General features: G+C 38.4%; 3 protein-coding genes across 10 annotated transcripts in view; 1 reads left to right on the top strand and 2 right to left on the bottom strand.

The window, feature by feature from the left end:
- Positions 1–5,774, top strand: part of wasla (WASP like actin nucleation promoting factor a) — a 34,948-nt gene extending 29,174 nt beyond the window's left edge. For 3 of the 4 annotated variants that reach the window (XM_079809214.1, XM_079809215.1, XM_079809213.1), the window contains 3 exons: positions 2,434–2,948; positions 4,223–4,328; positions 4,618–5,774. In XM_079809214.1, the coding sequence (XP_079665340.1) occupies positions 2,434–2,948; positions 4,223–4,328; positions 4,618–4,679 (683 nt within the window). In that variant the 3' untranslated portion in view covers positions 4,680–5,774. The remainder of the gene's footprint in view (positions 1–2,433; positions 2,949–4,222; positions 4,329–4,617) is intronic. The other variant, XM_079809212.1, reaches the window with a different exon arrangement.
- On the bottom strand, positions 5,325–9,743 carry lmod2a (leiomodin 2 (cardiac) a). The gene is made up of 4 exons (XM_079809216.1): positions 9,374–9,743; positions 6,661–7,827; positions 6,157–6,181; positions 5,325–5,670 (listed from the first exon to the last, which is right to left on the bottom strand). The coding sequence occupies exons 1-3, from the start codon at positions 9,617–9,619 to the stop codon at positions 6,158–6,160; spliced, it is 1,437 nt and encodes a 478-aa protein (XP_079665342.1). The 5' UTR covers positions 9,620–9,743; the 3' UTR covers positions 5,325–5,670; position 6,157.
- Positions 9,744–11,718: 1,975 nt separating this feature from the next.
- Positions 11,719–23,256, bottom strand: LOC307121593 (ankyrin repeat and SOCS box protein 15-like). Of its 5 annotated transcripts, XM_079809225.1 has the most exons (10): positions 23,149–23,242; positions 22,540–22,644; positions 22,402–22,439; positions 22,110–22,241; positions 20,051–20,209; positions 19,724–19,969; positions 19,437–19,608; positions 17,271–17,799; positions 12,740–12,893; positions 11,719–12,607 (listed from the first exon to the last, which is right to left on the bottom strand). In XM_079809225.1, the coding sequence occupies exons 2-10, from the start codon at positions 22,638–22,640 to the stop codon at positions 12,435–12,437; spliced, it is 1,704 nt and encodes a 567-aa protein (XP_079665351.1). In that variant the 5' UTR covers positions 22,641–22,644; positions 23,149–23,242; the 3' UTR covers positions 11,719–12,434. The 5 variants fall into 5 exon arrangements, with proteins under 5 accessions (XP_079665351.1, XP_079665353.1, XP_079665349.1 ...); XM_079809227.1 differs by lacking the exon at positions 22,402–22,439 and having other exon boundaries at positions 19,724–19,921; positions 23,149–23,256; XM_079809223.1 differs by having other exon boundaries at positions 22,110–22,439; positions 23,149–23,248.
- Positions 23,257–24,327: the final 1,071 nt, after the last annotated feature.

Below are 24,327 nucleotides of genomic sequence, written 5' to 3'. Positions count from 1 at the left end.
TTCAATGGGAGCGTCGCGTTTCACGATCAAGCGCCGAGAATATTCAACTTTAAATAAAACGCAGCGCTCATCACTGTCACTTTTCACCCAGCCGTCCAATCACAGTGGAGGAGGGGCGGGACAAATACAACACCGACCAACCGCCACAATCTGTTTGTACAACGTCAACAGATGAAAACAAGAAGCATAATAACGGAACAAATTATTTAAAACAAGAGCCAGAGCAAATCCTTTACATTTTATCAACATTTTTATATAGAATCAATATAGAAACAGACTATCTGTGAAATGAGATACTAGTAACACGTAACAAGTAAAGAGTCTCAACTGAAAAAAACGCTGCCCTGCCAAAACATACAGGTCAGTTTATTTGACGTATTAAAATTGTGAGGAAACGCAGTGCTGTTCACTTGGTCTACACTTTCTAAACAGTGTTTGAGTGTGTTGAAAGTTATAATGTTATTCTGTGTCTGGGTTGCTGGTTGTATGAGACTAGCAGTATAAGCTACATCAACATTAGAACATCATACTGATGATATTCTAATATTTCATCATGTTGAGCTACATAACATTGATTCGTTTTATGTACATTTGCTCACCCATCTAATAAAGCACATGCAAGAACGGTATCTCTGTCAAGTCAAAGTTTGTTGCGAAGCTCTCGCCATCTCGAAAACACCATGTCGATACTGGTCCTCTTTTGATTTCTCATTTTGTTCGAAACTACAACAGCATGCCTCTAGACGTTACGCAGTTGTCAACGTCTGTTTCCATGGTCAGTAAAAGCGTAAACCGAGGGAAACGCGGAAATGACGCCATTGACTGGTGACTCCCTCACACGTCCCGCAATTTTCTCACGATTTACAAGTAGTTGGAAACATTTGAGATATTGTAAGTACTCAAAAATCTTACTTATTGCACAATACATGCTTTAGAAGTGTTGTTCATTGTTAGGTCATGCTAACTAATATCGTTGACCAATGTTGTCAATGGAACCTTATTGTAGTGTTACCGAATATTTTAACACTTTGAAGTAAATCGTAGCTGTAACCGAGTTCTGTTTAACCTACATTTAATGCAACTTTATGGTAGAATATTTGTTTATGGATATGTTTCATGATTTTTCGAGGCATTTGCGTTGATCTTTTCAAAACATGTTTGATCTCTTAATAATATGACTTCAGTAATATGTCTTGAGAAAGCAAAGTGTGAAGTAGGGCTGCCCGAATAATCAAATTAAACCGTAATTAATTAATTTTTTATTATACACAGCTTGTGATCAGCAGTAACTGCTGCTCCATCTGAAAGCCAAGGGGCGCTCTTGTGCAGAAACTCCAAATATACGCTTTGCAGATGTACAATAACACACGTCATTCTTGGAAATCCCTATGGGCATCATACTATCTCTGTAGCTGAATAAACAGAAGATTAAACATGATTAATAAACACACGACTGCGACAATATATGGTTTATCTGAGTTCTTCAAGCCTTCTCTGTATTTTCATGATAGGAAATGATATTTTTACTTTAATGCTAATCGACATAGCCTTTATCACTATATAGTATTCTATGAAATATGTTGTGTGCTTCATTTAGCGTAAAAAGAAGCTACATCAGCTAACAGAAGGATGTTTTCTAACACTCAACTGACGTTATGAAGCGAGTTTGGAGTAAAAACATGTTATTAAATGGTGTCTTTTGTTCATAAATGCTTCACATGTATGGAAAGATGTTTGACGTGTGTTGCTTTTTCGAATGTGCGTTATAAGCGACTCAAACTTGCAGTGCTTTCAGATGGAGTAGTATTTAATACTGATCATAGAGCCGTGCTTCACTGACAAGCTGTGCATAAAAAAGAATCGCAGCTTTTGCTATTTCGGGTAAATTGCGATTTATTGTGCAGCCCTAGTGTGAAGTGCCATTTGTTACTGATTGGTGTGATTTTTGTGGTGCAACACTTTGGGTAAGGGTTCTTCCTCTAGAATAAAAGTCTTGCTCCAGCATTAAAGACCCCATGTGTTCGATGAAACGGAAATATAGACAGGTAGTATACACAAATCTTATTAAAAGGTTTTTTAGTATATTCGGCACAGTCACATTTACCAATGTTCGGCAATTTTTTTTATTTAATATATTTAAATTAAATTTGATAATGATTTATAATGTAATTCAGTTTTTTTGTATTTGAGTATTATCATTATTATTTTTTACTATTATTCGTTTTTATGTAATTGAGTTGTTACTGTTGTTTTGCCAGAAGAGAAAATTAAGTGCATATATCTGCTAGTTTATTTTTTCAACTAGTGTACAGATGCTTCAAAGCTAATAGATATGGATTTAAATCTCCAATTTTGTTTCATGGGGTCTTTAAGCTATGCTAATACATGAAAAGTCTTAGCATTAAAAAAAAAAAAAAAACTAATCTTTTTCAGCACCCCCGCCTCCTCCCTCGCGGGGCGGCCCGCCTCCCCCACCCCCTCCTCACACACCTGGGCCCCCACCTCCCCCACCCCCAGTGCGGGGGCGAGGAGCCCCACCACCCCCTCCACCTTCAAGGGCACCCACAAGCGCTCCCCCTCCGCCTCCTCCATCCCGGCCGAGTATGGGAGCGCCTCCACCACCACCTCCCAGCAGAGGGCATCCACCTCCCCCTCCACCTGCCCCCGCCTCCATGCCTCCTCCCCCGCCGCCACCACCTTCATCTGGAGGAGGCGCCCCACCTCCACCTCCTCCTCCACCACCTCCTCCTGGACCTCCTCCACCTCCTGAAGTCGATGGAGGCCACGGCGAATCAACGCCCTCGCCCCTGGGCGGGAAGTCAGCTTTGCTGGATCAAATCAGGGAGGGCACTCAGCTAAAGAAAGTGGAGCAAAACAACAGGCCAGTGTCGTCCACAGGACGTGACGCGCTGCTCGACCAGATTCGACAGGGCATCCAGCTCAAAACGGTGAGGAATTGCAAACGCTTACCCATCCTGATGTGTCCCGGAAAATAGTGAAAGATCGCCTGCTTACCTGTCAAGAGTGAAGATTTACACTCATTGTAGATTGTTGTTTCTCCTTACTTGTGGAAGCTCTTTCAGTCACATTTGTATTGCGGTCAGGGGTACTCATTTTGTAACTAAAATTTGCCGCGTTGGATCTTAGCCTACTACTGCTGAGCACTGGCTGCGTGTCTGTAGTGTACGTCATTGCGTCATCATACAGTTCGGTCACACATGACATCACCCATTCAAAGTAAATGAGAAGCGTAAGCGCTGACGCCCCGTGTGAATGCAGCGTAATATATATCGAAATAACGGAAATGTGTTTAAAAATCATATCACCGTTATTGAAAAAATTAAATATTGATATTGAATTATTGTCCAGCCCTACTTAAAGCACACTCTAAGTACTTCGATACCACAGCAAAAACTACTAGCATAACTAATAAAGTTCAACCATCATTAAAGGCAAGTGAAATAATCGATCAAATACACTAATTACAATCATAGATAAATACAATATAAAATAGTACAAATAAAGTAAGGTCTAACTGCAGTGTATTCAGGTACAGTAATAAAGTAAATAAAATATTATTAATATCATATTAGAATGATTTCTGAAGGACCATTTAACACTGAAGACTGGAGTAGTGATGCTCAAAATTCATCTTTGCATCACAGGAATAAATTACATTTTAGAATATATTCAAATAGAAAACTGTTATTTTAGATTTTAATAATATTTCACAATATTACAGCTTTTTTGTATTTTTAATAACATAAATGCAGCGTTCGTGAGCTGAAGAGACTTCTTTAAAAACATGAAAAAATCTTAATGATTCCAAACTTTTGACTGGTATTATACAAAATAATTATACACAGTACACGCACATGTTATGTAAACACAAACTTTTATTTTGGATGCGATTAATCGATTTGCACTAATTCAAATGGAAAACATTTACATTACATTTTAATAGTATTTCACAATATTACTGATTTTACTGTATTTATCAAATAAATGCAGCTTTAGTGAGCATGAGATGTCTTTCAAAAACATTATGTATAAAATAGAAAAGGTTAGAAAAGTTAAGTTAGTAAAGATCTATTATCGATTGCTTGTAGACTGATTTGATATTTTCAGTATCAAGTCTCCATATACTTTGTAATAATATAAATCATTATATAATCATCTAGAGACCGTTATTTATTTGATTCCTATATTCTTGAATGTTCAGGTATCAGATAATGACTCAGGACCACCCACCCCTGCTCAGTCAGCGGGCATTGTTGGAGCTTTGATGGAGGTGATGCAGAAGAGGAGCAAAGCCATCCACTCCTCAGGTAAGTGCCTGTTTCACTCTCTCAAAGGTTTGTCCTAGACAAGCCACTCAATGGCTCCAAAGTTTGGTTACTTGAGCTTACATATTAGAAATGCTCCAGCTTTACTTTTTAAGATGGCGTGTCTTGTTAAAATAGTCCAATTTAAAAGATTATTTTTGTCACGTTCATTCTTAAAACACAGCATTTTTAGCATTCACTGACGTTTGTTCGCTTGAGTTTGAGCATGAGCTCCGTTGTCAGTAAGTAATGAGTTATTTACGGTGGTTATGCGTCTTTTTTGGGTCCTCAGATGAAGATGAGGATGATGACGATGAAGAAGACTTTGAGGATGATGACGAATGGGATGATTAATCCCCCAACATTAACCCCACCCAGTAGAGTAAATTATACTAAAATCTCACTTCCCCAAATTTTACTCTCATTCAGTTTTTTTTTTTTTTTTTTTTTGAAATCGCTGTATATTTTTGTTGCCTTTTTGCTTTTTGTTTTGTTTTGTTTTTTTAATAATTGTGCAATACCTCATGTAATCTGTAAAGTTTTGTCATTTATCCTCTGTAAAATAATGTCCTGGAATAACCATGTGAAGTTTTATGCCAGGATTTTCATGATTTGTTGACCTGAATGTTTTTGTTTCCCTGCGAGTGGGGAAAGGGAGATGGACGGGACGCTTGATGTCCTTATTAATTGTTGATTAATGATTTAGATAACACTATTTTCATACCCTACTTTTCTGTACCTTCGATTTTCTTATTCAAATCCTAGTTTAGCCTTCTTAGATTTGGTAAGAGGTTCTCCTATCAGAATATGTATGTCCCCTGTATTGTTTCCCTTGTAAATGTACACCAGGCTGATATATTGAGGCTATATATATTTTTGCACGAATAACAAAAGGAAATTCACTGCAGGAAGAGAACACATTGGCTGAACACTAAATATGATTTCTGTGGTAATCACGATCAGCGTCACACTACATTGCACGTCACAAATAGACCGTTTGGAGTTTTTGATTTCACTTTATTAACAAGAAAATAATATACAGTGAATTCAAACCGGCAAAGTCATGAGTACGTACAGCTTTCTCCTGAATGTGAAAAGCCATCAATTCACACAAATATAGAATTTCCAGTCATATCAAGAAGAAATGAAAAGAGAGAAAAAAAAAGCACTTCACAAAGTTACAATTTAAACTTCCATTTGTTACAAGCTTTTACAGGTCAATGTCTGACTGACAACTACATTTAAGGTCATGGAAAAACAACAAACCATTGTGCACAATTAATGCTGGTTTAACAGTATTGTCTGTCTGAAATGAATTTTCTGTCCTTGTCCGTTTAGGATAGTGCTGAAAAATGTGTAAAATTGACATCAGATCTTACAAAAGGGTTGGAATGTGGAATGAAAACACTAAATTCTATACTTAAATAAATGGTAATATTTACAAACCTGAGATATGGTGCATTTCTTTTTAGAAATCTACGTTTTTGCAATGCAGCTTTGGCAACTTCTAAAAAAATGTTGTATGCCTGTACTTTTTATCTTTGATGGCTAAATTTATTGAATCAAACAGGATCAACCTTAAGTTGCATGACCGGTCCAATTATGGCAATCTCTTTCTTTTTGGATTTGTCTCGTATGATTTGTTACAAAACAGCTGTCCAATCTGTACCAGTACTTATAGAGCATAATATTTTGTTGGTGGAAAGAAATTCTGAAATATACTATTGTTAAATATATATATATATTTAAAAAACCTAGGTCAATTTCAACATGGGAAAAGAGAACAAAGGTTTTCATTTGAGTTATTTGTTATACAGATTAATTTTCATACCTTAGGAACAATGATGATTGGGGACCTGCAAGAAGAAAAAAGAAAATGCTGGTCATTTTAATGTTACAACTACCAAATATATTATGAAAAACAGTTCATATCTGCAGCATCCATGGCAGATACATTGAGCGAAAGCCACAAAGTGTACTAATAATGTCTTATTTAGGATTTAAAATAAATTCTATGATCATTTACTCATCCTCATATTGTCCCAAACTTGTATGTGTTTTTCTCCTTCTGATAGAAGTGTTTGCCACTGCCTGGATAATGATTTCATGGTAACTTATATTATCTCAACCAGGACACACTGAATGAATCATTCAATTCTTTGTATAAAAAGGTAATTATTGCTTAGTCTTGCGACCAATTTCCAAGATACCTGACTTGGCAGGGTTGGCGTACACCAAACCCTTTTTTTTTTAAGTTCCTATTCTGCAAATTTGGGTACTGTTTTATTTAAGGCTTGGCTACTCTTATGTCCTGGACAAATGCTAAACATCTTACCCTTCGTAGTGTACCAATGTTGCTGCCACGAATGGCTGCCAATAGATCATCACGCGTTGACCCCTGGGTGCCTCCCAGATTATTTCTGTCCTCTTGTCTTCTCAAAGGTAATATTTTTTCATCTTGAAGAATGTTATTGCCATGTTTGTCCTCTGTGAGTTTGTGTCCTTTATTTGCATTAGCCTGGTTTCGACCTACACCATCCATTGAGGTTTCTTCTTGTTGCTTGACCATTTCAGCAATTTTCCTAGTCGGCACGTTCTTCACACCACTGTGAGGTTGTTGTGGTAAATGAGCAGAGACCAAGTTCTGCTTCGCTAGTGTAGCATCCTCTTCTGTTGAAATGTGGAATTGAAATGACTGCGTATTGTCCACAGTGTCCCATGTTTTTGATTGTTCTTCACTTCTTTCCAAATTGTCTTGCTCTTTCCTTTGCTGTAGCCGCTTTTGCCTCTGGCGGTCCTGGTTGCGGGTTAAAATCCCAGTTGCGCTCATCCTTGGGCCAGGTAAGTCAAAGTGGTATCCTAGTTTCAACAGGGTGGTGTTGTCCCTCAGCAATTTCACCATCTCCATCTCCGCTTGGCCTCCACAGATATGCCTCTGGTTGTGGAATCGGAGCTCCACCAGTGTGGTGTTGTACTGAAGTGACCCAATCAAAGCCAGGATACCTTTGCCTGAAATGAAGTTGGACTCAACATTAAGGTTGGTGATGCTGCAGTTCTTCTTCAGCATTTTGGCCAAGGCCAAAGCTACTTGGTCATCCGCATGGGTGTTGGCAATGCTGAAAACCTCAACGTGAGTGTTTGAGATTAAGGCATTAGCAAAACTCACTAAAATCCCTTGGGATATGTTCTCGATGTTATTTAGGTTGACTTCACTCAAGGAGGTGTCATTACTCAAGATGTTCTCCAAGGTCTTGTCAATATCGGTGGTGTTACCACTTGGCTTGTCTGGGGAAATGTGATTGTGGAGGGAACCTTTATGGATGCCATTCCTCTTGCAATCTAAGTCCACAAAATTCCAATTGCTTGACCTAACTTCTTTCTCCCCATCACCCCCCTTTCGAAACCCCCTATTTTGTTGCCCTCCCTCCTCTTCATTATCCTCAGGCTCTTCACTGCCACATTCCTGTTCACTCTTATCTGTCTGGCACTCATCCATGCTGTCCTGTGTGTCACCATAGAAAGGAAAACAAGGTTGAGCACTGGCATACCTCAAGCAATGACTCTTAATTAAGAAAGACTATCACCAGCTGAGACAACTGCACAAGCAAAGCAATAGCAGTTGTGGTACTCTCAATTAAAGAAACTGAAATTTTAATCTGAATGTTTTGTGGCAGTGTTATTTCTATATATCAATTTATGAACTGCTCATTGAGTTCCAGTTTTCTTAAACTAAGCTAATCATGATTATCCCACATATCACCCCTTATACTAAGAGGTGAGCTACACTCAGGAGCTAAGTTTGACAGTCCTGATTTAACCGTACCCCTAATTCAGACATATCCAATCCTGTTTTTTTCCAACTTTATTTTAAAAGATTAGTTCACCCAAAAATGAAAATTCTGTTATTAATTACTCAACCCTCATGTCGTTCCAAACCCGTAAGAAATTCATTCATTTTCGGAACACAAAGTAAAGCTTGGTTCATACTCCGCAAGAACAAAGAAATGTTTCAGTTTTCTCGAGGTGGCAAGAACAAAGTTCGTTCTGGGCAGGGCATTCCTTACTTAACGAGAAAAGCAGGTGCTGAAGATTTCCGTTTCTCCGCATTAACCTTGCCCACTTTAAATTTCTGACCAATCACACAATAGTTCTCGGACACCCACAAGAAAAAGGTTCTGCTCCGATGATGTGTTGAGAACAAGGCGAACAATGGCGTAATTTTGTCCTCGCAGCCCTGGGAGCGAGAACTTTTTTCTTTGTTCTTGCGGAGTATGTAATGGCCTTAAGACTGAGCCGGTCTTCTGATGTAGAACCCAGAAGCGCTGCACTGTTTATACAACATGACCAGCGTCAGAGACTGCCCTGCACTAATGATGTCTTTACTACCTTTCTGGGCCTTGAAAGTGGTGATGACAATATTTTTGGTGAAATCCGAGAGCTTTCTGACCCTACATAGAAGTATTTGTAGGGTCAGAAAGCTCTCGGATTTCATCAAAAATATCTTAATTTGTGTTCCAAAGAGGAACAAAGGTTTGGTACAACATGAGGGTGCGTAATTAATGACAGAAATGTTATTTTTGGGTGAACTAACCCTTTAAATACACCTGAACAAGGTAATTAATGTCTTCAGGATTACAAGTAACTTCTGGGTAGGTGTATTGTGGCAAGTTGAAGCTAAATACTGCAGGAAATTGGCCCTTCACGAGCAAAAATTGAGGACATGTCTGCCCTCAATGGACAGCTCTCAGATACTTTAGACTTTTTTCACAAAGGGAAAAAAGTCATTCTTAATCCATTTTATGAAGCTGCAGATTTTCTAGTCCCCAAGCTGAGATATGGGATTTCTTGAGTTCCCATAAAGTACGCATATCTCTTGACCCTTACTCAAATAAAGGCATCATTTTTGTAGTTTTGATGGATACACTTTTAGATCTCGTAGTACCTTTAGGAGTGTGCAACTTGTCACTTGGTCAGTACCTTACAAAGGGTACTGACCAAACATTAAAAATGTAATTTAACTTTGTTCAATTGCTGCATTCAGACCCTACCTCAAGCAATCTGTGATTCTCGTCCTCCCAGTACTTCAGCAGAGCCTCTCTGCAAAAAGTTCCTGTTGGCTGCTTGGCCGTCTGGTCCTCCTGCCTTAAGCCGGTGGGTACGTTCTCATCAGGTTCCATTTCAGCCATAACCTTCTCCAGCTCCTGGAGCTCCTCGCTGGTCAGAGAGGCCAGAAGTTCATCTTCATCTATGTCCTCATACTTGCCAAGCTCTTTTCGGTACCCAAAGTTGCTCATACTTGTAACACTATGTCTCCTTTGTGTGCATGAACTCTTACTCTGCCTTGTATGTGGGATTAGTGCCCTGCACAGGCGTGTTGCGTTTGTGTGTGTTAGATACACTCTTTGTCTAATCTGGGAAGCTGGTGGAGGAACTTAAGGGGAGGAGGGTGCCGAACAGAGTATCTGCATATGATGGGGTCTCTCCATGGGGACACCAAGATTAGCTTACAAGAAGAATGTGAGTTAATTTTGCGGTGGTGAGACCTGTCAGCAACTGTTGGCCAAAAACGCATAGGAACTAAGGAGACCACTAAAAGCCATCTAATTTGTGTTAAGTACCCATTAATGCCAATGGTTTTGAAGTTAAATACTAGATAAGCACAAACAGGTGTGCTGTCCAAATACTTCGGTCTCGCTATAATGTTTGACATTTTTGTTTTGGCAAATAACATTTTAGTTGATTTCTTTTTATTTTGTTCTTGCCTGGGGCATTTTCATATGTACAAAGGAAATTAAAAACATCAGAATTTTACGTCAGTTTAACTTGTCTTATAACCAATAATCAGAAATTATTTTTTTGAATTGTGAATATATACATAGTCTCCCAAATGAATTTAAAGCTACGTCTCAGTCTTTAAAAGTCCAGAGGTCTGATTTCATATAATAACATTATGTATTAAATCTGTTGATGTTCTGATGAACATGCCAAGAAGGGGTGTCTCATACATATGGGTCGGTTTAGGAAATGTTCGATCAGTATGTTCGAAAGTATACTTTTACTTTCTTTTAGACACATTATTTATACAAATACTTAAGCTAAAATATGTTTTACTTTCAACAATCACTTTAGCAAAGTTCTTTAGTTTATTTTGATAGATAAAAAATAAAATCTTCAATAAATACACTGCCATTAAAATGTGAATATTAAATATATTATAAAATACAGAAACAAAAATATTTTAAAATATTTTTAATTATTTTATTAATTTTCTGAGAGCATTTAAGGAGATCCCATAATAATTTAATATAGTTTTACAGTAGCAACAATAAATTATATTTCATTATGATAATTTTTTTTAAATATGGTTTCATTATAAATATGGTGATTTATCTTTAAGGTGAACACCCAGCTTAATATATGATCTTTTCCATCTGAATCTATCCATGTCATGCCAACAAGTGGAAAAGTCATCCAGCTGTTTATTATCATGTGTTTTATCATGTCTTTTGCCTTTTGACTTTTACCCCAAATACCATCGTTTTACATGTTCTTGTTATTGACAGAAAACTGTTGCTTTAATTAGCATGAACCGAACTGAAAATCTTTAATAACATCTTTGTCTCAAAATAAATATATTCTCATTTGCTACTTAAATCTACAATATTTTTTAAATACATCAAATATTAGATCTAATTAGCACAGAATCAACTTTGCGCTGCTGCTCGCGATCACATCAAGGATCAGACAAATTTCCATGCACATCTAGGCCTGTCGCGATAGTCAATAAATCAATTAATCGCACAATAAAAAAAATTAGCTCGATTATTTTTCCGGCCGCGATAATTTCCAGCATCCGTTTTTATATTATATGATCAGGGTTAAATAGTCTTTAGAAATAAAAGTTTATTGATCTTTGAAAAGGTGTACCTGCATTATTATGCCATTATCATTATTTTAGATGAAAAGGTTCTCAGAACGACAATATTATCGTTTATCGCAATAATTTCTTGCCAATTTATCGTCCAGCAAAATTTGTTATCGTGACAGGCCTATGCACATCTTGAAAAGCGGATGTTTTGGAAAGTGATGCGCCGATTTTTTTGTGCCATCTAGTGGTTTAGAGGAAAATAAAATTGAAGGCGCCTTTTATCCCGGTGCGCATTTAGCCCCGTTGTACCCTACTGCTACTTTTTAATGCTAATTGGTATTGCCTATTTGTGGATTAAGTACTTTTCCCAGGTTCTCTTCAAAAAAATGTACTGATTTCTTGAAAGTTGGCATTATGCAATATTGAGACTTTTTGATTAGTAACCATGGTAAAGTAAACCATACTGTTCAGGACTCCCGGAACCAAAAAAAACATTTGCACTGTCATGATTTGCTTACATTTTTCAAAAGTTAATCATCTTTATCAGATGAAATTATCATGTGTACTTGAACAGGCACAGATAAGTACACAGTAAACTACAAATATGAGTTTATCACAAGGTTCGGTGGTGAGATTGTGATTTATACACAAGTCAAAGGTTTCTCCTTGACAGGTTGCCGAACATGCTTTATGTTAAAAGGGCATAAAGCTATAAATAGATATGACATGCTTTAGTTACTTCAATTGTGATAATGCAGGTCATTCTAGGTCCACAGTTTAGCAGTGCTGATATGTGACATGTAATCACATGGTCAATGTCATAGACACAATAATCTGTGTGTGTGTGTTTTAAAAGTGCTGTATTAAAGTTAACAAGAAAACAAATGGAACATCTTGATTGTACTTTTGTATGTGGCACTAAGTAGAAAGCAGTGCAGCCTGAATTCATAGAACAGGCATCAACCCTTTTATTTTTTTATCTGATATAATCCTGTTTTGTCAACAGTTAGAACATTGTTATTGCACAAATAGCACCAATACATTCCTTTGGAGACAAAGTCCTTTTGAAGTGATGCAAAATTCACATTTTTGTGTTAAAAACACTTAACATTCACACTTTTAAGTGTTTTTAAACTCATGATGGACAACTAGCGAAACCTCTGGTCATGTCAACCTCAAATCAAATGTTAATTTCTGAATAAAAGTGCTTTCTCCTTAACGTTTATCTTGAGAAGAAACCATCACTCCTGACATAGGATTTTTCCATACAAATCATATTCTTTGTACATCAAGTAGCTTCTCAGTCCTGGTGGGAAAGGACCCGAGTTTATAAACTTTGGGTCGCCCAGCCTTCGAGGGGTCATCTCTCTCCTGATGACTAGTCTGCATAGGTGTTGCAGTGAACGAGGACTCCCTGGGAAAGTCATACATCCATGAGAAAACGTTTTTTAATTACTGTAAGTTTATAATTTATCTAATGCTATGTCATTCCTATTTTTGTAAGTTTAGCTTAAGTGTCCATGCTAGAACTGTTTATGCTACTCACCCAAAATGTCTGAAATTTCAGCCCACTCTCTATGCTTCTTTAGAACCATTTTCAGCTTTGAGCAAATGGGAACATGATTGACATAGTCGAGGAGAACCCTCACAGCTCTTCCAGAGTTTTGTACTAGCCAAGAGACGCTGATGAAATCACATAACTAGATGCAACAGAAGATAGAGAGAGAAGTAAAGATACATAGGCCATGTATACAGATGAAAACAAATTTCCATCAGAGGTAAGATAGCTTAAAGGGGTGAATTGAACTGGCTTTTTTTCAATATACTGTTTTCTGAGGTCAACTTATGATGTTCACGTGAAATTTACATTCAAAAACATCATAATGAATAAGTAATAGGCTATTTTCTACCCTGGTTTTGAGTCTAGCTCCTGGAACGCTCTGTTTTTATGGGCGTGCCGCATTGAAGACTTGGAAGTAAACGCCTTCAACTGTCAAGACTGACTCGCACAGTGTTTAGAGTACGGCACTATGCAACACGCATCGCCGCAAATAAGTCTTAGATGCTCAAAAACACAACCATCTTCATTAAAACTAATGAGACTAAAGGCTCTTACCAGTGTTTAGGTCGCTCGTTCTCATAATGTTCTCGTTCTCGGTCTTTGATGTTGAAATGAGCTGATGAATAAAATGCTCATATCGGTTGCTTTCGTTGACATGAACTCCATTAAATGTGCATATAGCACGGGAATTGAAGGGAATTATATTCATTTCACGGAGAGGTAGGTAAGACAACCAGCCTGTTTTTTTATTTTTATTATTTGTTTAGATTGTGTAGCCCGTTTCGTTTGCGCGCGCCATTGCGATCTGCCTGCCTCATCTTGTCAAAAATTCCTTTTTACTGTGATGGCGGTAATAGTAGGCTAAATGTTTAAATTATGCTTTAAGCGTTTTATATGGATTTTATAAGCAAGACAAGTCAAGTGTTGATTTCAGAGGCTAAAGCGTTGGGTTAACTCACTGTCGGCCGCTGGCCGCTTGGTCATCACTTTAAATAACAAAAACTTTAATTTAACAAACAACAAAATGCTTCAAACATTTGTCTAAATTAACTTAATAAAGAAACAAAACGAAATCTAGCCTAACTACTTTGACAAGTGTTGATTTGAGAGGCTAAAGCGTTGGGTTAACTCACTGTCGGCCGCTGGCCGCTTGGTCGTCACTTTAAAGAACAAAAACTTTAATTTAACAAGCAACAAAATAATTCAAACATTTGTCTAAATTAACTTAATAAAGAAACAAAACTAAATATAACTACTTTGACATTAAAAACAAAACTGAACTATTTTAATGGCTGCAACTAATGTGTAATAGGGAGGATAAAAAAAAAAAACGGGCTCCAGTCGGACTCGGGCTGATAATTTTGATGAGCTGTTGGACACAGGCCGGGCTAGGGCCTCAGCGTCTCGGGCCAGGGCCGGGCTAGGGCCTCAGCGTCTCGGGCCAGGGCCGGGCTAGGGCCTCAGCGTCTCAGGCCAGGGCCGGGCTAGGGCCTCAGCGTCTCGGGCCAGGGCCGGGCTAGGGCCTCAGCGTCTCGGGCCAGGGCCGGGCTAGGGCCTCAGCGTCTCGGGCCAGGGCCGGGCTAGGGCCTCAGCGTCTCAGGCCAGGGCCGGGCTAGGGCCTCAGCGTCTCGGGCCAGGGCCGGGCTAGGGCCTCAGCGTCTCGGGCCAGGGCCGGGCTAGGGCCTCAGCGTCTCGGGCCAGGGCCGGGCTAGGGCCTCAGCGTCTCAGGCCAGGGCCGGGCTAGGGCCTAGTTTTGAGGCCCATGCAGGGCTCTACTATGATTAGATAACAGTTTTGCATATTATAATGTGCTTTGGATCCCCCGTCAGTAGACATGGGTTTTTTTAAAACGTGTGGGAAAAACGGCAACTGGAACGATTCGCCCACAGGGGTCGCAAAATGTCTTCATTAACCCTTAGAACCCGAGAAACGCGGCTGCGCGTTTGGCCGGATTTTCACTCATGACAGTGTAAAACAACTTAAAATACTCCGTCATTTTTGGCCTCACAGACATGAACGATATGTCTTTACAAAGCTTAAAGTGTCTACTTTTATTGGTGTACACTCAAAATAAAAACTAAATGTTGTGCTTTTCACTAAATAAAGAAAACAAACAGGATGTGCGTTCTCCCGCCTGTCTCCCTGTGATGTCCATTCTGAAATGCGTCTGAAAATGAACTCAGAACTCAGAGAAAACTTGCCACACAGACACGACCGATATCTCTTTATATAGTTTGGAATGTCCACTTTTAAATGAAGTAATTTATATTTAAAAAATATATTCTCTGTTTATGTAATCCATATGAAAACAGAGAGAGGCACAGTTCCTCCAGCGGAGCCTCGTTATCTTTAATGTGACCACACCCACGCGCACGCAAGTCGATTCGTATGCAAATCGTCCACGAGGAAGGAACGCGAACCTGTAAACGCCCCCATCACCTCAAAACAAAGACTCTTCATCATTCTTATGCTTTTCATCGAGTTCGGAAGATGCGACTGTGTTCTTCCACAAACAGGCACTGCACAATATTTTGTAATCTTCAACGGCATGTTTATTGCTTGGAACTTCGGTCCGGTTTAGCTTAGGCCTGTGTTTATCTATAACATGTCAGGTGCAAGCAGGTGGGCGCACCTACAGAATTAAGGTCCTTTCACACTGGACGCGATTTTGACGCGCGAATAATTTGCGCGATGGTTTTATTTTTTGATCAGCTGTTTGTGTAATGAGTGCTTCTACACCAAACGCGAATGTGCTGTGGCGAAAAAACTATGTTTATTTTTTTCGTTTCGATGTCGATTTTTTTTTTTAACACTCGCAGCGACAGAAAAGGCTTAAACCAATCACATACATTTACATTTATGCATTTAGCAGACGCTTTTATCCAAAGCGACTTACAACTTGGGGGTACAATAAGCGATTGGTCGTGGGAAACAATAGGTGACGTACAAGGAAACAAAGGTGACGAAATGTCCAGTTGATGTCATTAGCCATTCAATCAACATTAACCTTTGCCAGGTATGGCATTTCTCACGAGATTACAGCTGTAGTTGTGTTTACAGCTGTACAGATGCAGCTGTGTTTGCCCACTAGGCTACAGATATTATAATCAATAAATTGATTTTTTTTTTTTTAAATCTAATTGCGTCTGCGACTATGGAAAGTGAATGTGTTTCCGTCAGTACGACTGTGGCACTTAAATGTTTACATTGTGACTCAACTGGAAACACAGCAGCTCCGGATCGAGCCGTTCCTTTAGTGTGTGTGTGTGTGTGTGTGTGTGTGTGTGGTCAGATGCGCTGCTACCGTCTCTGTCTGGAGGAGCTCCTCAAATTGTCCCACGGACATTTGAAAGTACGTGCGTAACCGGCCATGATAAAGTTTTAGCTCCTGTAGATTAGCATCCTCCCCTTCAGACTCTGTTCTTTTAGACTGGGTGCACCCAAAACCTTCTGTCTTTTAAAGAAAATTAAAAGCTCGTCTCCACTGAATGATTACGTGTCCGTGTTTCTCAGCTGTCGGCGCGAATGTTTTGGAATGTTGGAGCTCTGAAACGTCACAAACTTGCGTCGCGGCTGATGTGAATGGTTTTGACGCGAACTATTCGCACACGAAATATTTGCTTTTTCCGCTTCGCTTTTTCGTTACGCGTCCGGTGTGAAAGGGCCTTTAGGCGTTCTTCTTCTGTTGAAGCGGTGTTTCGCTGCTCTCTGACGTCACAAATTCGCAGATTGATTCTTTGCTGAGCCAGCTGTCAATAAAAGCTTTTCTATGACTAACAAGGACGTTTTTTAGCTCTGAAACTTACAGGATATTCTTATATTACCATGACCTTTTATATATCAAAAGCTCAAGGGAAAGTTGATTTCTTAATTCATGATCCCGTTAAAATATATCAGCGCTGTTCCAAAACCTAGTGAAGTACCCCGTTTCTCTACTGCTTGTTGTTAATTCCCCAAATAATCTTTAGTATAAAAATACAAATATTGGGACAATTTGCAATGCTTTACATAGAAATCAGCTCAAAAAGTGGGTAGGAGATTTGACTCCCAATTGATTTCAATAGAGTTTTCTATTAGCATGTTGCTAAGCTAATGTCACAATCTTAAAGTCCCCCTGTAGTCAATAGTTTGTGACGTCAGAAACACCAGCAATTTCAAACCACGTTGTTGAGACTGTCTTTGATTCGCCCTAGTTTTAAAGAGAAAACAATGGTGTTGACTTATGATTTTGCACATGGTTTGTTTAAAGCATATTAAAAACACCACATAGACATATTACATATTACTATGTGTCTATGTTACATATGGCATATAAACAAACTTGATTTTCACCACAGGGGGACTTTAAGTAGCATATATTGAGTGAAACAGTCAATTTTAATAAACTTTTTATTGATACTTTTAAGTATTCAATGAACATACACTTACAAAAACACTTGGACCAACCACCATTTGGAGTGCGCATACATTGGCAACTTGCTAGGTTTTGGAACAGAGACATTAGTGGTGAACTTACTGGAATCTTCTCGCTGGTGTGTTCTGAGGAGTGACCCCATGTTGAATCATGAGGACAACAGAAGCATTTTTCTGCATCATAACCACTATTTAACAGCAGCCGCATCATCATCTCATCCCTCAGGCAGTATTGTAAGGCAGTGGGAAACACTGTGTCATTGACCGCTGTGAAGTAACAGTTCGCATCTGCTTGGCCGGTTAGGAGAATCCTGACAATCTCGTACCTCCCAGCTCTCACCGCCACTAGGAGGCAGCGCAGAGGATCTAGATCCGTTTTGGCTCCGGCATTTAACAGCAACTGGGTGCCGGTCACATCTCCATTGGAGACCGCAAAGTACAAAGCGGTCTTTCGCATGTCCCCATATTTCTCAGAAATGTGTGCGTCTAGAAGAGCATTAACGTCGAAACCTTTGTCCACCAGGAGCTCCAGACATCGGACATGGCCTCCATCTGCAGCTGTATGAATTGGGCTCTGGCCTGAGAGATGGAGCGCTCTCTTTGTGGTTACTTTGATTAACATTCTCAAGGCACTGAAAAGAGATTGTACAACTTGATTTTAACACTTTTCTGAAGAAAATTATGGTGGTGGGACAGTTACTCAACATTTAAAGGGGTCCTATTATGCTTTTTCAACTTTAGTTAGTGTGCAATGTTGCTGTTTGAGCATAAAAAAGATGTGCAAGGTTACAAAGCTCAAAGTCCACTCCAAAGGGAGATATTTTATAACAGTATTTTATAAACTTAAACCTATGAACCACATTTTGAATTTTTAAAAATCACAGCTTCATCAGAATGATATGAAACTTGGTGACTTTTCTAGCATTAGGTATGTAAACACAAAGAAATTGAGGGCATGATTCAAGCGTGCTAAGTGGTCGTTAAAAGAATACTCCCACTTGTGCTCTTCGGTCAAAAATGACCACCATAGGAAATGAATGGGAAATCTGCAAAAACACAAATTCACAGAAAAAAATCTATATTTCTAACAAACAAAAAAAATATCTAAAACTGTATAATAAATAGTCTTTGAGATTTTTTTTATATAGATTCAAATCCATCAAAAAACATTTTAAAAAAAATTATAGACCTCTAGTGGTTACACACATGGTTGCATGATTTCTTAAATCATTCCAAAAGAGGGCGCTAATCTGCCTTCAAAAAAAAAATGTTTTGAAAGCCTAGTCTCTATTTTAACTGAAATACAATGCAATAATAAATTTTTTAAAAAAATTACCAAAAAATGTTTTGTATAATTTTCAATGGCAAAAATAGACCATAATTATTGCATAAATATTAAAAAAATACCATCAAATCATCCCAAAATACAAAATTAAAATGAAAATTGAAAAATAAATTGCATTGGTTTTACTGGGGTGGAGGAAGTAAAATTTTTAGGTGTCCGGTCACTTTTGACCGGGAAGACAACCAATGCAACCCCTAAACGAAGAGCACCAGAGGGTTAGTATTTAAATCTGAGTAAAACTCATGGTTATGGAGGGGCGGGACATTTTCTGAATGCACGCTAAACGGTGGCAATCACAAGACACTGGGCCAGCTAACCAATCACAGGACGTTTCGTATTTTGGAAGGAGGGGCTTCATCGAGCCAGACGTGAGAGAGGTGCTGCTGTAATGTAAAATATGGTGGGAAAATAATGTTTTTTGAACAATCAAGCATGAAAGCATTTTCTAGTACACCCCAAAAACATAATCAATACTTTGTAAAAGGGCATAATAGGACCTCTTTAATACTGTACATTGGGTTAGCGCAGGGGTTCTCAATTCTGACCCTTGAGATCCACTTAATTGCAGAGCTTAGCCCAATCTTAATCAAACACACCTGAACAAGCTAATCAAGCTCTTCATGATTAATAGAAAGATACAGGCAGGTCATTTTGATCAGGGTTGGAGCAAAACTGCAGGAAAGTGGATCTTGAAGGCCAGTGTTGAGAACCCCTGGGTTAGGGGTTTATGTAAAAATCTATTGAGGTGAACAGTAGTGTATACAGTGAAATGTATTGATTTCTGATTAGATTTGTTCTCTCCAGACAAATCTTTCAGTGATAGTCCTGTCTCTAGTCGGCTTCAAGTTCCAAAGTCCATTATAACTTTAGTAAGAGATCAGGGTTGACAACTAGCAAAGGAGTAGCATATTTCTTTGAACTTACAGGTAATGCCCTTTGTATGCTGCATGGTGGATGGGAAGCTGCAAGGAAAGACTAGCGACATTAGGATCGGCCCCATGTTGTAGTAAAAGCTCAATGCAGTCAGGATTGCCAGAACCAGCAGCGTCATATAGCACACTATCTCCATTTGGAGCCTGAGCATTTACATCTCCACCTGTTGGTGCGGAGGACATCATTCGGTTAGTTTACTGGTTTTAAGTTACATGTATAATGTTGTAACTGCATTCTTCCTTTGTGAATATCAACTAACATCATCTGTTTTTTTTTACCATAGTGAATAAGGATGTCCAGCGCTTCTGCTTGTGAGTACTCCGCGGCAATCCCCATGGGCGTCACTCCATGCTGGTCTGTCTCCAAGACGTTTCCTCCATGTTGCAGCAGGAGCGCAAGTATGTCGCTACAGCCCACCTTGGCTGCCTCATGAATGGCCGTCCACTTTTTAGGGCAGGCTTGGTTCACTGATGCTCCTCGTGATATAAGTGTAAAGGCGATTTCAAATGAGTCTGTTCGTACAGCTCCAAAACAAAACAGGAACTTATTACCAAGGCACTAAAGACTATAAATTGAATTCTATAAAATTGCAAACGAGAACCTACCCAATAATAAAGGAGATTCATTTTTGCTGTTGATCCTATTAGGCGAAGCTCCGTGCTCAAGCAGAGTGCTAACAATCTCCACCAGCCCAGCTTGAGTCGCTAAAATCAGTGGTGTCTCTCCATCTGCCGTCTCCTCCTCCAAACTCAACCTGTAAGAAGCTTTTCAACCAAACCACTGAGTATATGAATATATCTGACTTGAATTTGAAAGTCTTTTTTGTTAATTCAGTAACGTCACTGCCATTGTCAATGAGTTGCTGAATCATTCACTCAAATGATTTGTTCAAAAACCGTTATTCATTCAGGAACTAAACAAGTGAGTCATTGAATCATTTACTCAACCAAACGTCAAAACTAATATGGATGCAATTGAAAATGCTTCCTTTTTCTCTATGTTTTTGCCTTCCGTAGATGCTCTCCCAAGTGGATCCATTTGAAAAAGTTGTTTTCGTGTTTTAGTGTGAACTGTGAAAATGGAGGTATCTGAAAACGATAACGCATAACGTCATATGGCACAAACTGTACTAATAGATGACCATGTTCATACCGGTATGTGCACAGTGTTGCTAAAGATAAATATTAGTTTGTATGAATCTTCATATTATGTTCCTGCAAAAATTATAGAAAATGTACTTGCAAAATTTACTTTACTTCCAGACATTAAAAAATGTAACATCTATCCTTCCCTCGGGACATTTGGACCCGAAAATTATTTTTTAAAGAAATTGTATTCTTGACAATTTCATCGGCGTGGTCCAAGACCTCAGGATTTTTGTCACACTTGAACCACGAATACAAACACACACACACACACACACACACACACACACACACACACACACACACACACACACACACACACACACACACACACACACACACACAAAATTGACTAGATTCGAGGAGTTTATGTGGTTTCAATAAATAAAATAAAATAAAAAAATCCTTCCCTCACGGGTCAATTTGACCCCCTTAGGAATGAGAGGAATGCTTCAGTATGTATAGAAAAACCTAAAAAATGCTCAAAAATAAAATGTTAAAACTTTACCAAAAAAATAATTGTAATCTCTTCATGTGTATCTGAATGCATTCTGAGGAGATGCATTCGAGAATTGACTTTAGGACCCAGCGGAACAGCTCATTTGCTCCTACAAGGGTCATGAAATATCATGTTATATTATTTTTTTTCCACAAGAGGTCAGCAGAGACACCCAAATTGACCCAATGTGTGATATTTTGAGCTGGTTATTACATGTATTGGAGAATTATTTTGAATTTAAGTTGAATGTGAAGAATGTGCTTATATTATATTATTTATTGATAAAATCTAGTAATTTTAAAGGTAAATAGAATTAATAAATAAAATAAAATCTCCAAAATAATTTCATTAAAAAAAAGAAAAATATTATAAAAAATGAAATGATATAAGCTTTCTGGACAAAAAAAAAAAGTATAATTTTAGGGCTTCGGGTCATTTTGACCCGCGAGGGAAGGATTTGTTAGAGGATGCCAGGGAAGTGTGAAGGTTTCTAAAAAATAAAATCTTATCCACTTCCTGTTGCAAAATATGAGGCGTTTTAGACCGTACATGGAATGGCAATTGAATGCAACCTGGACGCACTAAGTGGTGGGATATTTTGCTAATAAAAGGATTGTGCCAGAAGAATAACATTATTATGCCTGGTCTCTCGGTATCATCTCAGTGAGGGTTTATTATGTGTTTGTAATTTTAGTGTTGTTTCAGTGTGGACGAGAAACTTTTGGAATACGTTTAAAAATGCAAGTATGGACAAGAAAGTTTTATTTATAAGAAAGTTTATAAGTTTTATTTATCTGAATTTATGTAGACGTATATCCTACTGTGTTGCTCCGAGACATGCAACGGTTGATTCTGTGACCATTTTTGCTTTGCCGGTGAAAATTTTCCAAGCAAAGCCAGATAATTGCGGTATTGTGTCTAAAATTTAAGTTACTCAATACATTTTTTTGATTATTGAAATGTTGTATAAAAGCACATTTCCTTTTGAACTACAGCAGTGGACTTTCTACTCTAGCTCACCATAAAGTACCATCTCCAGCACCTGCACAGACTGCTGGACAGCAGCCCTATGAATTGGGAACCACCCCTTGGTATCCATCTCCGTGAATGCAGCAGGATAATCCGACAGCTCCTGCAGAGCAAAGAGATCGCCTGTGGGGCCAGATGAAATGATCTCGCACTTAGCAACATAGCTAATTATCTTCATCTTACAGTGCAATTCACCCAAATAAAATAGTTCACTTTTTCTTGTGTATTTTCCATTCAACCTAATTGATTTACAGCAAGCATCAAATCTAGAGGGAAATTTCACCTCGGAATATTGCATCCAAGATCTTTTGATGTTCCACACTGGATTTATTTGCAGGATAGAAAAGGTAGTTGGTAATAACACTGTATATTTGCTTTATTTCAAGATTCCAAAAGGCAACTTTTTATGTGAACATCACACCTTCCGAGGGAGGCGATGTCTTTACACGATTCCTGAATGCTCCGTTGGATTGCAGCATCTAGAAGCTCATCTTCCTCGTCTAGGTCATCTGATAGGTCCATTGTCCTAGAGGTAAATAAAAGCTTTCATGTGAACACGTGCTGAATGTTTTACTTGCATTGTTCTGGTTTTGTGTTACAAGTCATCTTTGATGTCAAGTATATTAAGAGTGTTCTCAGAATGCTTTCATATGACACTGGTCAAGTGACCAGTCAGTTTCCAGAAAGACACTTCTAACCAAAAAAAAAACAAAGTTCTCAGAATGCTTTCATATGACACTTTAGCCATATAATAGAAGATTTGAAGTGATCAGTAAGTTTCCAGAAAGACGCTTCTTCTGTAGTTCAAAGAAATTCAATTCAAGGGAGTCTTTTTCACAGAAACATTTACATTTGTACAGTTCTCACAGCCGAGCAGGCGGACTTCAACTTTAATACACGGCAAGAAACGAACTTTGCATTAGTTTCAAAGAAATGCTGAACTAGGGCATGCACAAAGCGACACTTCGTCCGCCACTTCCAATGAATCATTCACGCTTCACCGAACAGTAAACAAAGGCTCTAATCTCACCTTATGAAATATAGTTCCCGTGAAATCACGCGTCTCTCACTGCTGTGCCAGTACTTCAGCTGCACCCAATCTGAACTTGACTGCCCCCCTTTGCAGGCCCAAAACAGCAACAGACATGCGTCTAAATTTGGCGTTCACCTGCTCTGGTCTTTGCCATGCAAGTCAGTTGACAAATGACCACATGTTTACTTGATTTTTTTTCTGTGTGCATTAAAGTATTTTTAATAGCAGGTGCAAATAAGCACCTGCTATTTTTTTTTTCTTTCATTTTAATACACCCAATACCAGTTATGGCAATTCAACCTCTTTTCAACTTCTGCATACAGCCTTCTGTAAATGTAATTGACCCGTTCAGAGTGCAGCGACTGATATATAGTGTACAGTGCAAGCATAACTTTGCAGCTGGGGAAATCCCAGAGTCACTGTATTGTAACCACCATGTGTTTAATGAATAACTAGAGAAGGAATCTTGGAAAGTCTTGTACAGTGGCTCGAAGCAACCTTGAAAAAAAAATGCCTCAACTGCTTATTGTTTAATCTTTTACAGATCTTGGGCAATGTTTTCAGTCTACATGCTCAAAAGGAATGAATAAAAACGAGACTTTATGAGGTGGTGTTATGAAAGAATAACTATGAATGTGAGCATAAATATTAATCAGAGTTTACAAATTAACAGCATAAAGGGTAACACTTTAGAATGCTAATCCATCATTAATGAATAACTACACAGGAACAAGTGAGTAATGCAGCATTAACACTCTAGTAACTACTATTAACTAACAAGAAACTGATTAATAAATGGGTTAGTAATAGTGCTTAGTCGAATGTGGTAGTTCACTATTAGCTAATCAGTAACTACAATATTTTTCATAACTCACAGAGGACTACTAAGAACTATATACTATATACAGGTTCATAATTAATGAGAGTAATGCATAATGTATAATTAAATCTAAAGTGAAGATCATGTTAACCCACTAGTGATGACTCAGGTATTATTAAATCCTTCAGAAGGAACTACTAATTATTTGGATCAGTATTCTAAAGTGCAAAACATAACTCTGTAGTAATTACTAAAGTCATTGTAAACTTTTGACGTTTTATTGCAAGGTTTTGGATAGTAATGACTAGTCATTTGGATCCGTATTCTGAAGTGAAGATCATGGTAACCCACAAGTA

This window comes from Gobio gobio (assembly GCF_949357685.1).
Source record: "Gobio gobio genome assembly, chromosome: 25".
NCBI lineage: Eukaryota > Metazoa > Chordata > Actinopteri > Cypriniformes > Gobionidae > Gobio > Gobio gobio.
The sequence above is the reverse complement of the archived record's forward strand: the minus strand, read 5'-3'. Positions and strand labels throughout refer to the sequence as shown.